This window comes from Papaver somniferum, chromosome 6 (genome assembly GCF_003573695.1).
Source record: "Papaver somniferum cultivar HN1 chromosome 6, ASM357369v1, whole genome shotgun sequence".
Taxonomy (NCBI): Eukaryota; Viridiplantae; Streptophyta; class Magnoliopsida; order Ranunculales; family Papaveraceae; genus Papaver; species Papaver somniferum.
This window is the reverse complement of record NC_039363.1, coordinates 120753082-120770188: the sequence shown is the minus strand read 5'-3', so window position 1 is coordinate 120770188 and position 17107 is coordinate 120753082. Positions and strand designations below refer to the sequence as shown.

At 34.1% G+C, this 17107-nt stretch overlaps 1 protein-coding gene across 1 annotated transcript; it reads left to right on the top strand.

Moving 5' to 3' along the window:
* Positions 1–9907: 9907 nt before the first annotated feature.
* LOC113289076 (probable xyloglucan endotransglucosylase/hydrolase protein 23) lies at positions 9908–11346 on the top strand. The gene is made up of 3 exons (XM_026538246.1): positions 9908–10286; positions 10403–10596; positions 10680–11346. Exons 1-3 carry the CDS (start codon positions 10017–10019, stop codon positions 11086–11088), a joined length of 873 nt encoding a protein of 290 aa, XP_026394031.1. The 5' UTR covers positions 9908–10016; the 3' UTR covers positions 11089–11346.
* Positions 11347–17107: the final 5761 nt, after the last annotated feature.

Here is a 17107-nt window from a genome sequence, read left to right as displayed (position 1 = left end):
CATGATCCTTGATACTCTTTCTGGAAAAAAAAAAATATTCTTAAAGAATCTCGCTGATACCAGCCTTACTCAGATTACCTCTTAAAAAGGATGGTATTTCCTTTTTAACAAACGTGGTCTGTAAAGCTTAAATGTTTACCTCGTTTTAAAGTTCAAATTTACCCTATATTTGGCCTTCCCTCTGAGTGACCATGACCTATCCCAATATTATACACTAAAAGTAACTGACTTTAACTACGTCGGCATTATTACATCTACCTACTTCAGTAAATCCTAGGTTTGAAAAGCCACCATCTTAACCATTTATCTCATCAATGAAACAGTGCAGATTAAGCTTGAAAATACTCCGGTCTTTTCTCTTCAAAGTTCATACAATCACTAAGCATCTCTATTAATATGAATGAAATTAATTTTGAAGCAAATGGTGATAGTGTAGAAACATCCTCTGGGAGGAACATGAAGGGGAAATCTAAAATGTGAGTCCTTCTCGTACACTAACTAATTTATTTATTTATTTTGTTTGAAGCATACTAAATTTTCTTTATCATACATACTACAATAAAACCTCTATACAAGAATATCTTAGGGACCACAAAAAATATGCATATATGAAGGCTATTCTTATATGGAGGTCTAACTTAAATAAACGAACATAAATTTTTTCATGTGTATCTGAGAATATTCATGCATATGCGTAGGAAACACAAAAATGTATTTAAGTATATGCAAAAACTTTTTGAATGAGGATTTTTTTATATATTTATGTATATACAAAATTTGTATTAAAACGATGCTCATATATCACAATTATCACATCGAAAATTGAGAAATGAAATTAAATGAGTACGAAAATATTCGTATTAAGTTATGCACGAAAAATAAAAAAATCCATTTTGAAGCAAAACGAACTTGTAATATGGTTACAAGAATCTCTTCATATTTATATTATGATGTCAATTATTATTATATAGAGGGAGGTTCCTTAAGATGGGACCACAAGAAATTATGACTTATTCCAAATGGAGTTTATTCTTAAATACAACTGGTCCAAGTCGGGACTATAAATTTTTATTCTTATATGGAGTTTATTCCTATATGGAGTATTCCTATGGAGAGGTTATACTGTATACTTCAGATATGATCTTATTCATTTAAATGCTTATGCTTTAATATTAATAAAAACAATGATAATGCAGAAATAATATAAAAGCATGACACAAAAGATTTTGTTAGTGAGGAAAATTATCTGGCAAAAAACCCCAGAGACCTATTCCAGTTTTAAATGCACGTGGAATTTAGCTACTACACTCTTGCTTCCAATACAACTCATGTATTCGAAACCAAATAATTTACCCCCTAGTTACTCAATTTTCTCGGTATCCCTCACCTACAACCAATCTAGACAACACATGTGAATCTCTTTACATATAGTTTGTTACTATATCAAGAGTTGCTCCATAACCCGTCATGAAGACAACTACTATCCTGTCACGACCAAACAACTAAGATTTCCTTTAGGACGTCAATCAATCATCAAAGGTTAAACTGAATGATTCCAAATTGGTCAAATCACAAATATAAAAAGTGATAAATGTTCTGATTCAAGGATCTTCTATTTAATTTCAAAGCACCTGAAATCCAAAAGATGAACCGAAATCAAACTCCTTTGATAAGATTAATCAAGGTTTATATATGTCGATGTACTTTATTTTACGAGTATTGTGTTTGCAAAAGAAAACAACTTTTGAATCCAGGAAAAGAATTTGAACTCGCAGTGCTAGTTCAAAAATGAATTCGCAGCCCAGTGGCCATCGGATTGCTAAGATCTAATATCATATTTAACCACAGTTAGATACCCGTATTTAGTGTAACTACTGTATTTTATACTGATTTTCTATATATTCACCTTTTCTGTTTCTTTCTGCTCACACTAACTTATTAGACACCTATGAATATCTTCTTTAACTCTGGCGCTAAGTTAGAAACCACTTTAACAGGTCGAAGTTAGCTGTTGCACCTCAATTTTATGTTTTGTGCATTCAAATTCTTAGTAATTAAGTGCTGGTGGGATTAATTCAAATAACGTGGATGGGAGTTTAAGACTTTGTGTCAGATTGTTGATACATAAATCAATAAGTGGATAGAGCATAATATATAGAGTATAATTCTCGAAACATAACAATATCCAGTGAACGATGTAAAATACTATTGTTGAAACTAAATTTAGTTTGCTTAATTCTCAATTCAGAGACCTGCCCAATTGAAAGACTAGAAATGTCCAATCCAAGTAAACACTCACTTGAATGAAGTAAGTTCCTGTTAGTTCTATTAAAGTGTTGTAGCGTTCAAATCCACACATCTTCAAGATATTCAAGCCAAGCAAGTTAATAAAGTGTTGAACAGAAACTTGGATTTAGCATGCAAATTTTATAAATATGCAAACAAGTTCTTTCTGCACTATATACAATACTTCATGAATCCATACTAGGTACTAGCTAGTATGGATAATCCAGTACACCATATCATTGCATCAACAAACGAATTGCATGAGAAATAAAAAGACACAATAAATTATCCAGTACATGAAATTCTTTACCTCATTTAATCCAACATTTCTATTGCTCCACCTCCAATCATATATGTAGTTTGGTTCCTAGAATCATATATGTAGTTTGGTTCCTAGAAATAGTTACTTACTATACATATCAAGTTTATTTTAAGGGCTAAGAGTTGAAATTCCCCAACTGTGGATGCAAAGTATCGATGGCCTGGTAGAATCTCCCATTTGATATTAGAAAATTTGTTGAACAGCTGAGCTGATTAAGATTCTAATGCCATTTGATGGAATTGGCACTGAGACTCTAAGGGAGAGTGATTCATTGTCATTAACGACATCTAAAACAAGCGTTGGGGGTACTTCTTCCATCTATGACAGTACTAAAAGGAAATTGAAAGGGAGATATTTTTTGTACCTCTGAACCCAATGGAGACACTTGTTCAACATCTTCATCCATATTAGAAAACACACATGTCTGCGAGCATTTGTTCTTATTAAGGTTTTTAGATTAAGATTTTAAGTTTTCCAAAACGAATAAGTTTTCCAAAACGAATAAGGAGTATGAAAGATCCCTCTAAGCCAAAAATAAGTATTTATTAAAGATACGACGGCTTAACTTTGCTCTAAATATGGGTATCTAACTATAGTTAAGTTCACAGTTAGTGATGTCATATCTTAGTAATCGGATGGCTATGGGGCAGCGAATTCATTTTTGAACTCGCACTGCGAGTTCAAAATATTTTCCGTTAATCCACAAGGTTTATGTTTATCAAAGGTAAACCACTTGATATTATGATTTCATTTAATGTTGCTTTGAATATCTTGAGTTATGAGGTGATCCACTAATTAAATGTTAATAAATTCGAATTTATAATGGAAGAGGTTACAAAAATGATGGTTCTTCGGATGTTTATGGCTGGGATGAGACTGGGATGGTCAGATACAACGTTTGTCTCTCAAAATGTTATCCGACCGTCCAAGCTCAAAAACCCATGTTGTTTTGTATTATAGACTAGAAATAACCCGTGCCATAACTGCATGGAATGAGGTTGACAGAGAGTTCTAATAAATATCTAGAGATAGCGAGTGCCGTAACGGCACTGCTTTAATATGATATTTGACGGTGTAATTTTTATTTTTTTCCGGACTTTAAATCATGTTCCTTTGCAAGATAGTTTTCTATTTTGTTTTAAGCGAAAATAATTTCTATAAGTACATTGTAAAATTATTTATATACATTATCCAAAAACGGGCATAAAATCATTTAAGTAATAGTGTGTATGCATATCTCACTTATGAGTTATGAATAAAAATAAACAAATAAATCTCATTTCCCATTAGATTCATCATGCCACCACTAAATCCAATTAATGCATGTATGATATATTTTGATTTCATTTAATGTTTCTTTGAATATCTTGAGTTAAGAGGTGATGCAATAATTAAAGATTAATAAATTTGATCATAATGAGAGGGGTTACAGAAACGACGACCGTCGGATGTCTTTCGTTGTGATGAGACTGGGATGGTCGGATGCAACGTTTGTCTCTCAAAATGTTATCCGACCGTCTAAGCTCAAAAACCCATTCTGTTTTGTATTATAGACTAGGATATAACCCGTGTCGTAACGACACGGGGCTATGAGTTGTTCTGGTGTTGATTATTTTATTTTTTCTTGCGAGACTACCATGAAATGAGCGTGGGAAACTTAGGGGAGTGGTAATCTTTCTTAAACTGAGCTCGAAGCTTTGATCGATATTATTAACATTTGTGGGATCGATTTCTTGTTATATGGTGATTAGGATGTCCACATATGAATATACATTGATATTTATACATCAGGGAGTATTTTTTTTTTCCAGTGATTAAGATATCCATGTAAGTGTATACACTGGAACTCCACACAGATTCATTTATGATAATTGAGATAACCATCCATTCACAGTTGTTGCAAATAATATCAACAAAATTGAAAACCTAAAGTCCCAAGCAGGAACTCGTAGAAATTCATAGTTTGATAAAATTAAATTTTCGATTACATTCCAAATTGAAAATGTAGTTCAGTCAAGTGTAATTTTTTTCTACATTCAAAAAGTTAAATCTGAGTTGCGAACCCTTCTTTCATACCAATGAAAACTGTTATATCTACATTAATTTTTAGAACCGCTGACTATTTTCAATGTATAATTGGCATGGTTATACATTAGTAATACTCAAACCCACGGTAAAAAAAAATGGTTGATCAGTTGGGTTAATATAATTGACGGCCAGTCATTTGATGGCCATCAAACATGTCATTTGCATAAATATGGTAATTAACATTCATCATTCCCTACAATTTTCTAGGTTTGAGAGACGTTACATTGTACTATGAAGCCTCTTGTTAAAGAATGATGACTATACATTTATGGTTTAAACTAACATATGAAAAACGCCTAGCTTACAAAATAGAAAAGAAGATAAAAATGAAAAACATTGAATCCTACAACATTCCCTTGGATATTAGTAGTATGAAGCGTCCTTGAATCTTTCGTAGCGGTGAAAAACGATGCACCTGATGAAGTTGCATACAACATATTCCAACTATGCTTTTCCTTGTAAATTAATAATACAATCTTATAGTCTTATTAAATAGTAAAAGACTCGCATTAAATAAAATTACAGATCCAAAAAAAATAACTTTACCCCTCTAATATATGAATCGATAAATGATACATGTATATGAGAGTTGCTCTTTGTCGGCATATGTATTTGAGACCTCAAAGTAAATAAGAGACCCTGTCTAAATACCAATGGTATGAAAACTTGCAAATGGAACTGATATTACACCGTAACGGCACGGGGCTGTGAGTTGTTTTTGGTGTTAGGTTATATATTATTTAAATTGATTGTCATTTTGTGCTAAAAATAACTTTAGTAAAATTTATTTTCGAAATTTTGTAGGAAAACACCATTGTCCCTTATAATAAGAGACCCAGATTGAGCTACATATTTAAGATTTTCACAATTGTTGCAAATAATATCAACAAAATTGAAAACCTAAAGTCCCAAGCAGGAACTCGTAGAAATTAATTGTTTGATAAAATTAAATTGTCGATTACATTCCAAATTACAAATGCAGTTCAATCAAGTGTAATTTTTTTCTAGATTCAAAAAGTTAAGTCTGAGCAGCAAAACCTTCTTTCATATCCATGAAAACTGTTATATCTACATTAATTTTTAGAACCGCTGACTATTTTCAATGTATAATTGGCATGCTTATACATTAGTAATACTCAAACCCATGGTAAAAAAAATGGTTAATCGGTTGGGTTAATATAATTGACATGGATTCATGGTGCCTTACGCCTAATTTTTGTTCATTTATGCAGTTTAATTTCTCTTTTATATTTTTCGTTTATTTTTTATTTTTTATGTCGATTTTGTTTTTTCATTTGCAGTCAAATGATACTGATCAGATATATGATTGCTAGGTATTCATTTTTATGCTTTTGTTAGGTTTATTTTTAATACCATACCGTACCTTTTAATTTATATTTTCTATTATGGGTTTAATTAAGGGAATAACAAATATAGTCAAGAAACTTCAATCTATTTGACACCAACATGAACACGACTCTAATCTGATTAAAAGTATGAGCTCTCCAACTGCAATAACAATACAGTTAAGAAATGCCATTCACTGACCCAAATTAAGGGCATAATCAATGGAATCGTCATTTTATTCGTCATTTATTTTCACTACATGTAAATCTTATAATTTTTGCTTGAAGAAGTTAAAGTCTTATTGGACAATTCCCTTTCCAGAGAAAAATAAAAAATATTGTGTAAGAAAATAGAAATTAAATGATGTCGTATGGTATTAAAAAAAGACCCAACATGAGAATAAAAATGAATAACAATCACATATCTGACCAGTATCATTTGATTACAAAGGAAAAACCAAAATTAAACTGCATAAATGAGACAAAAATTCGGCATGAGGCACCATGAATCTATGGATGTTAAACAAAAAATCAAAGAGAAAAACTAACAACAATTATCTCAATCAACCAAAACAAAAGTGAATCATACCTTGAGAATAGAGTTGTGCAAATGATGAACCTTGTGAAAGGAATTTGATTAAACTGCATAAATGAGACAAAAATTAGGCATGAGGCACCATGAATCCATGGATGTCAAACAAAAAATTAAAGAGAAAAACTAACAACAATTATTTCAATCAACCAAAACAAAAATGAATCATACCTTGAAAATAGAGTTGTGCAAATGATGAACCTTGGGGAAGGAATTTGATGAAACTGCATAAATGAGACAAAAATTAAGCATGGGGCACGATGAATCCATGGATGTCAAACAAAAAATTAAAGAGAAAAACTAACAACAAAACAAAAGTGAATCATACCTTGAAAATAGAGTTGTGCAATGATGAACCTTGGGGAAGGAATTTGATTATAAAAGGGATTAAGTTTATGGGCATTTAATTTTGAATAAAAGTAACGTTTGACATTAAATGGGAGGAATAACTCCGAAATAAATGCACATTAAATATGCCTAAAATGTTGATTAAAAATATTAAATATGTAGCTCAATCTGGACCGTTCTTTATATGCCAGAAATGTAATTGAATAACTTAAGTATGTGCCTCAATCTGGGCCGTCCTTTATATGTCCAAACTGTAGATGACCGTCCATTGGTGAAAACACCATTGTCCCTTATAATATAGAATAAAAGCACATTAAATATGCCTAAAATGTTGATTAAAAATATTAAATATGTAGCTCAATCTGGACCGTTCTTTATATGCCAGAAATGTAATTGAATAACTTAAATATGTGCCTCAATCTGACCGTCCTTTATATGTCCAAACTGTTGATGACCGTCCATTGGTGAAAACACCATTGTCCCTTACAATATAGATAGTGATCTTCATATATTCATGCAAGTGAAACTATATAAAATTTAACTAAAGTTTGTAGGGGAAGGCACATGGCTATAATGACTTTACCATAACATGGTAACGTCATATTTTCTACAAAATCCAAATGGCGATGAATTTGAAACTAAACTATCGATGTCATTTCCTCGCATATAGCTATACATTATTACCAAGAATGCGAGTATTCCCGTATACAAAACTCACCACCACAAATTTTAATTTCAATCGTTAATCTTCAACGACTGATATTCAAAATGGTAGATGATAATCTTATCGTCTTGTAATGTTTGGTTGAAGTGTATAGCTTTATAAGAGGGATGTGTCACCAAAACGTAGCTCCAAATTCATCACCATTCAAGTTTTGTGGAAAAAAAGACGACCCAATGTCATGATAGATTCATTCTAACCATGTTACCAAATCTTGCCTCAAATTGTATTGCCATAGTGTTTACAATACGTATTTATGTATTTCTAGGTACATGTATAATAAATTATTCTAGATCTTTCAAGGTAAATCCGTATATAAGAACTTTTTTTTCCCATTCTCTGTAATATTTTTAATAAAGAAGTTCTACTTTAATTTCTACAACATCATTAGTCAACCAACCTATGTTGCACAGGCACGGACACGAGACACAGTTACGATATGACACGGTTACGGGGACACGACAAACCTCAAAAAAACTGGTTACAGGGACACGTTAGATATATTACACACACCATACAATCTACTCACCAAAATTATTATTCTTATTTTCAAAATAGTTGATTAATAATAATAATCAAATCATGGTCAAGTTGTTCATAAATAATGTTTGGATTTAACTAAAAGATGAATAAATTAGCTTCACATTTTAGCTTATTTTGATTTTCCAAACCAAAATTAATCATTTAGGTGTATCTGAAAGTGTCCAATTAGTATCTGCAAAGTGTCCAATCAGCTTCACGTTTATGGCACATTACATTTATCAAAATAAATGTTGATGCTTCTTATATTGAATCCATAGGTATAGGAAGTATTGGGCTAATTTCTAGAAATTTTGCAGAGATATGCACAGAAACAAAAGGATTCTACTATGATATTAAAAATGCTACAGGGAGTAATAAATATTGGTTTTGCAAGCGGGTGAATCGGTTAGCGAACAATGCAACTCATTATGTAGCGAAAAAAAGCTAGAGAATAGCAGAATAATTTTGAATTTTATGATCTATTTCCACCTGACAATATAAGTTGGCTAGGAAACGGTTTACACTTTGTAAGCAATTAATTAGTTTATTTAATAAAAAATTTAGTAATATCTAATGTCGTTTTTTGCGGGACAATGTGATGTGGCGTGTCCATCACGTGTCGGAATGTGTCGTAAACGTGTCGGACATCTTCGTAAGTGTGTCCTTGCAACATAGCAACCAAGTGTGCGATCCGTTTTTTTTATTATGGACATAAAATTATCAACTTCTTCATTTTTTTCCTAAAAATAAATAAATTAGGACCCACGCTATAAATTACATAAAAATCGTCCCAAAGAAGCTAACTTAAACATGTCCATGCGTCATACAAATGACACCCACTTGGTATAAACTTTATCAGATATAAGGAGATACAGATGAAGAGCGAAAGTGCTACAGGGACCCCGGATTTAGCCCCCACTATCTTACACCACTATGTGGCAATCAGATCCACATTGGTTCCTCTACACCTTATCCCACCAGGAAAAATAGGAGCCTGTTTTAAAGAATGAACCAATACTGTTTTGACACGTACAAAACTTGGAGTATGAAACCGGGGCCTAGGAAGCATTTTCGGACGAAGAGCGCTAGGAGCAGCAATCAAAACTGCACCGGAAAAGGAGGACGTGTTTTATAGGGAGGACAAGATGATTTGTTCTTTTGGTTACATTTTTCAAGGCGGCATTAGATTTAGGAACCTCGTCACAAGACAAAACAGCTGGTAATCTGAAATCCACTGTCTCATTCACATGAATTTTATTGATAGAAGCCTTCGGCCTCCCTCGAGAATAATAAAGTAAATAGAATTAAAGATCCACACGTCTGAGATAAGGAATTGGCTTTGTGGTGTGTTAGTGGATATACTTGGCAGCGCCATGGCGGGTGATGTCCTGTCATTTTGACATTTCCTCGAAAAATTCTTTTAAGTGGTTGATTTCTCTCAAACCTGTATGGGGTAGGTTGCGGTCAACCAATGGCTACCAAAAGGTAATAACTAATGAGTAGTACAAAACCACAAGTAAACAACTGGCTCATGGATTACTATCACTATCAACCCACCACATAGAAACCGCGTGTGTATGGCAACTGTGTCCAACTCATAATCCGCTCCTCCCAAGAATTTTCGACTTGTTTCCAGTAACCTTCATTACCCTTCACGACCGCTACTATAAAACCACGAAGGATGCTGCTTCTTATCTTACAACAACAACACACATCCATTTATCTCATCCAAATTTGCTACTTCAATCAAATATCAAAAACATCTTCTGAACTTGTATCAAAAACTTCATAATGGCTTCTGCATCAAAATTATACTTGTTGGTTTCTCTAATGGCATGTTCCGTCCTACTTGCCTCTGCTGGTAATTTTTACAGGGACATGGATATCACTTGGGGTGATGGTCGTGGTAAGATACTCAACAATGGACAACTACTTACTCTTTCGCTTGATAAACCTTCCGGTTCTGGTTTTCAATCCAGGAACGAATACCTATTTGGCAAGATCGATATGCAAATTAAGCTTGTGCGTGGCAATTCCGCCGGTACTGTCACTGCCTACTACGTAAGCATTCTTCTCCATAGCTCAATTTCCATATGCATGAAACGTAATCCATATTCAGTACTGCTATTCGTTACTGTACTTACTAATTTACTTATGATGAATTTTTCTGCATGCAGTTATCTTCGCAAGGACCAACACACGATGAAATCGACTTTGAGTTCTTGGGTAACCTTAGCGGAGACCCTTACACTCTACACACCAATGTGTTCAGCCAAGGAAAAGGTAACAGAGAGCAACAATTCCATCTCTGGTTCGACCCAACTGCCGATTTTCACACTTACTCTATCCTTTGGAATCCCCAACGTATTATGTAAGTTAAAATCTCCAATATCAGCAAGCTCACTTTATTAAACTCGTGTATCGAAACTGATCAAAGTTTCTTCTCTTCCTCAGCTTCTCAGTAGATGGTACTCCAATTAGAGAGTTCAAGAACTCGGAATCCATCGGTGTTCCTTTTCCGAAGAACCAACCCATGAGGATTTACTCCAGTCTATGGAACGCGGATGATTGGGCTACAAGAGGAGGTCTTGTAAAAACCGATTGGTCCCATGCTCCCTTCACTGCATCCTACCGTAACTTCAACGCCAATGCATGTGTTGCAACTTCAGCAACTGCCTCTTCTTGTGTCGCGAAATCTAGGGCATCCCGCAACAACGCATGGTTCACACAAGAGCTGGATACGACGAACCAAAAGAGGATGAGATGGGTACAAAGGAATTACATGATTTACAACTACTGTACTGACAAAAAGCGGTTTCCACGCGGCATGCCCCCGGAATGTGCTACTGCCAATCGCTCTTAAATCTATAATCAATATGTAGCACCAATACTATTCATTTATTCTTTTATTAGATCTGTTTCTTAGAGTTGGAAGAAATGGTTCTTTAGATTTTTACTTTATATATGTATCAATGTAACGAGTAGAATACACTCACGAGTATATTTAGTTTCTGTCATAAGAAAATTGTATTATCTTTTCAAATTTGGGAAGAGGCGACTCACATGGCGCGATCTTAATAAATGAAAAGACACCGTGAGGAAAACAGCTTATTGGATTAAATGATTTGTATCGTTTAAAGTAATAACCTTATCCACAATTTCATTTGTGGAATTAGAACTAACTTGACAAATTATAAGTGTCACCATCAAGCCCAAACACACGCAATTTATGTGAAAAAATAACCGACTATTCATACCATCCGGAAGAATCTATCTGTTTCACTATTTTAAGACAGAAGAAAGGAAAGCACAATGATATTGTGTAGAACTTCTACGGTGACCGGTGTCCTCTCAATTTTTTTCCCCAAGACCCTTTTTCTAGACTATCAATGGGTTCGGGTCCTCCCAGGTATCACTAGACCCGGACCCTATTTATAAAGGTCGAGTCCGGTTCCTAAATTTGTGGACCATATCTGGACCTGTTTAAAATCACGGGTATCCGTCGATTCCGGATACCCGTTGGGTATTAAAAAAGCTATAAAGAAAATCTTAAAAACTTAATTTCTATCTCTTTTTAACTTGAATCTAAATTATTTTTATAAAAATTTATTACTATTTTTTATTAATGTACTAAATAAAGATTAAATGTAAGAAACCGAAAATAGCAAAATACCTATAATTTTGCTAAAAAGATGAACAAAGGGATAAATAACCGGGTACTCATTACCCGCGAGTACCCGATGTTAACGGGTCCTAAGTTGCTAATGGGTCCAACTTTAGGATCCAGAACCGGACCCGAATCTAGCGGGTTCGGTTCCCGTTCCGGGTAACGGGTACCCATTGACAACCCTACCTTTTGCATGTTTTAGATCTCACCTTTTTATTCTCCTATAGTTTTTTCTAGGTTTTGGTAGATTTCAGTTTCCGATCGTATACCAATACTTGTTAGTCGAAATCGGAGACTAGAAAGAAAAACTTATATTGAGGCATCTCGTAAAAATCCTTGAGAAGTATTAAACAAGATATCTCTAGATTTATTCTAGTTGTTCTTGTTGTAGAGTTATTAGGTTTTTCTTCCTTTATTGAAGAGTATAATAATCCCTAATCTACAAGTTTGTTTTTGATATTACTTTTATCTAGTAATTGTTTTTATCAAAACAAACACAAGATTTCCAAAACCTTGATTCACATCTAAAGGATAATCAAACCGGTGTTTTAAAATATCGAATCGTATCAATCGTGTTGTGGTATCTTCTAAAGAGAACCTCGGGTTCTACTAGATTGTTATTGGTTTACTTGTTTATATCTTGTTTCTAGCCCCAAAATATCATTTTCATATTAATAGAACTGGTAATATTATTTATTTTCTTGATCAAAAGAGAAGAATTTAACAGATAGAAAGAATGTACAGGCGCTCAACTAAAAGTAAAGCAACTAAGAGGAAAGGAAAATTACAAAATTACTGAAAAATAGCTTCCTAGTTATTGAGGACTGAACTCGCAAATTTCAAATGCACTCTTCCGCCTGCAGCATTGGCCCAAGCTAAGACCAAACATTTTACATCATTACATAAATCTGGGTCCGTTTTGAAGGAATAATTCCACTCAAAATTCCGGTTGATTGTCTCCTTCCAAAGTGTAGATACAACTGCATCTTGGATCAGACTCCGTATATTGTTTCCTAAATTAGAGAAATTCTTATGGTGCCAATCATGAGCAAGCATTCTCATGTTCATTGGAACTACCCAAGACCAAATATTTCTTAGAATGACAAAAGACCAGACAGTATGAGCTATTTTCTAGTGCAAAAGAAGTGTTCACGTGATTCGATACCATCTCCATAGAGGACACGAGAATTATCCGTATTTATACCTTTTTGCTGCATGATATCGATGGTATTGAGTTTTTTGTGTACTACACACCAGACCAAGAAGTTAACTTTTAGAGGGATTTGTTTCTTTCAGATAAAAGATTAAGGAAAATCTTCTTCACCAAAATTCGACACCACTTTAAAATATAGAGAATGGACTGTAAAAGTACCATTGTTAAGAAAAGTCCATCTTCTTGTGTCAGGTAACAGGTCTAAAGCAGGAGGATTACCAATAACAAGAAGAAGTTCAACAAACCGATTTGTTTCTGTGTCAGAGAGATGTTGTTTAGACTCAAATATCCAGGTTCCCTATGGAGAAACCATGTTATCTTTGCATACTTTGTTCTTGATATCTTATACAACGAAGGAAATATGGATGCTATTGATGTGTTTCCTACCCAAATATCATTCCAAAAAGATGTTTTGCTACCAGAGTGGATGATGATTTATAGTTGAATTGACACCCACCAAATTAGCATACTCAGCAACGGTCTTCCAGCAAGAGTTATCATGAGATATTTTGACCTTGTCCAAAACCCAAAAAGAGAAGTCATCTCCATATCTATCTGCAATAATTTTATACCATAACCCGTTTTTTTCAAGATCAAATCCCCAACACCATTTAGCAAGCATTGATAGGTTCATTAGCTTTAAATTATAAACACCATGCCCACCTATTTCTTTGTCAGTACAAACTACACCCCAATTGATAAGATGAAAAAAATTTGATCCAGCATTATATTCCCAGAGAAAGTTCCTCATCTTTTTCTCTAGAATTTTTATGACTGAAGTAGGTGCCTAAACATAGAGAAGTAATACATTGGTAGTGAGCTGCAAATGCATTTTAGAAGAGCTAATTTACCTCCTTTAGAGAGAGATATTTGTCTCCATATTAACAGTCTTTCATCAAACTTATCAATGATTAGATTCCATATTTTATGGGATGTGGACTTTGCACCAAGTAGCATTCCGAGGTACATGAAGGGAAGATTGTCTGTTGTACAACCAGACTCAGTAACGTAAGTATCTATTTCTAGAACATCACCAACAAATATTAATCTTGTTTTAGAGGTATCGACCTTCAGACCTGCAATATACTTGATAGACGCATTTATGTGTCTATTTTCATCTCGATTTTCTATATTGTTAGCACGCATTTTTGTACTTATTATGGTGTTTTGTGTATTTGTAGGTATTTTTGGGAAATAAATATTTTTGGAAAATTCGGCTCGAAAAGTTGCTAAAGGAACCTCCGGAGGATGTCTACTAAAGGGACTCCCATTTTCGATAAGGGGTACCCCAATTCTTAAGGGCCACCCACCTGTTATTCGCACCCCATCTGAGGATAAGGGGAGGTCATCTTCAAGATTTCAAAAGACGAATTTGGCGGGAAAGAAAGCTTCAGCTGTGAAGGTTCCTGAATTTGATTTGGGAGAAATATAGTCGGAGTTCTTGTCGGGTTACGATTGATATCACCCTGTTACTGTCAAACAGGGATGGTAACGACTTTACAAGCGTAAAAAAGGGAAGATTTTATATAATCTCGATCAAACAGGGCCGGAGAGTACTCGGATTTGTTTGGCTGGATTTGGAGCGAGATTTACTCGAACTTTCTCATTTGATTGGATAAATACGTCACTGTTGGGATTAAAAAGGATACTATGCGTGTTAGAATCGAAAAAAGGAAGATTATCATGGGGTCTCGGTTATACAGGGAAACAGAGTTTCTCGGGATTCTGTACCTCGGAATGCTACTTTACAACAGTCTTTTATTACAGCTGTCAATATGGAGACAAATATCTCTCTCTGAAGGAGGTTCCATATCTCCTAGACCCTTTACAACAGTCTTTTATTACAACATACCTCTTATATCGCTTCCTGTAACAGTTCATATTGTAACAATTCCCTGTAACAGTCAGTTTGTAACGCCTATAAAACGTTGCAAACTGTATGCTTTATTGCTTTTTTCTTGTTTTTCACCCTTTTGAGATATGAATACCTATTTGGAGCACGTGAATAATATGAGGAGCTAAACCCCTTAGCTGAGGCGACGAAGGAAGCCATTGTTCCATGAAAAGTGGTATATTTCTATTTTAATTAATTCTTGCAATTTCTTTTATGATTATTTGCATGGAACTAATATTGGAAAATTGATTTTTATTGGATGATTGTGATCTGTTTTGATGGAGCATGCTTAGTTTAAGACTTTTGATGTTTCATGCTTGATGTATACAATTGTTACTTCAAAAATCTACTAGAGGCAATAAATTAGAATCACTTTAACACAAAGAATTGCATGAATATTGATTAGATTAAATCACTTAATTGGTCAATGGTGGAATCATGAGTCTTAGTGCTTTTTATTGAGTTTGAATAAAAATCGAATATCTACAAGTCTGAGTGAACGATACTTTTCTTACCACTTTACAACAACAATTAAAATCACATCAATACTCAAAACACTGTAGTGCTGAAAATAATTTGTGCAGTTCTTCTTTGTTGTGATCGATGAAAAATATGGTATCATAGGAATAATGAAGGTGATTTATGATAAGACTAGAGGATGAGACAGAAAAACAACTAAATAGTTGCAGATTAGCAGCTCCGTTCATGTACCTTGAGAAACCCTCTATGGAAATATTGAATAAAAGAGGTAAAACTGGACATCCTTGTTTGACACCCCTGATGTTGTTGAAGTATCCAAAAGAAGATTCATTTATGAGCACAAAGAAGGTTGAAGTTGAGTAACAGAACCTGAGCCACATAGTTTGTTGACAAATCCCATTTGGTTCATAAAAAATTCCATGTACTTCTAATTAATCTTGTCAAAAGCATTTTCTATGTCAATTTTGCAGATAATACGAGCATTTCCACATCTGATTATGGAGTCAACTAGCTCATTGGCAATCAACGTACCATCAATGATTCTCCTGCTTTCAATGTATGCAAATTACAACGCAGAAATGAGCTTATATCACCAGTTTGATATGATTTTATACATACTAATCAAGAGATAGATGGGCCGCAATCTTTGATTGTCTCCATGTAGACTTTCTTTGGAACTATAGTTATGAAGGTAGAGTTATGCTTAGCATCAATATAACATGTGGAGAAAAATTCATCAATGGTATTCAAGATGTCAGATTTTATGAAATTCCAACATTTACTAAAGAAAATTATTGGGAAACCATTTGGACCAAGTGCATTGTCACTGCCAAGGTCTTGCATTGCTTGTAGAATTTCGGCTTCGGTAAAATTAGCTTCTAGAATTTCACTTTCAACAGATTTTGATCTTATCAAATTCAATTCCTTCAAGTTCAGGCCTAATCATCTCTTCTTAAGTGAACAGGGAGTTGTAATAATCAATAATATGCTTTTGAAGTTTTATTCTGTCAGAAACAAGATCTCCATTTATATAAAGTTGTTTAAATTTATTGTGTCTTCTCCTGGAAATTGCATTTCTCACGAAAAAAGAAGTGTTTCTATCACTTTTTTAAAGCCACTTTGTTTTTGACTTAATCTTCCAAGTGATTTCCTCCATATGCGTTATCTTTTCAAACTCAGCCATGAAAGACATCTTGTTGTTGACCTTCTCATCAGTTTGAATGTTATTTTCAGCCTAATTGTCAGTTTCTTGAATATCTGACAAGATCTCATTTAGCTTGGTATTGGTGTGTCTGAACACTTTCTTGTTCCATATCCTTAGATTCTCCTTGTGTGCTTTCAACTTTAACCAAAGTATTGTACTAGGGGTACCTGCAAAATCAAAAGAGCGCACCACTCTTATAGTAATTGTAAGAATCCATGCTCTAAACCCACATTGCTTCAAATCTAAAAGGACTAGGACCCAAAGAAGGATCATAGATGTCAAGTAAGAGGGGTATGCGGTCAAAAGTGGGTCTGGCCTTTGCAAGTTGGGAGATGAAAGGAAAGTGAGTCACAAAGGAAGGGGAAATAAGGAATCTATCAAGTTTGCACATGACATGATTAGATTGTCCATTAGACCAAGAGTA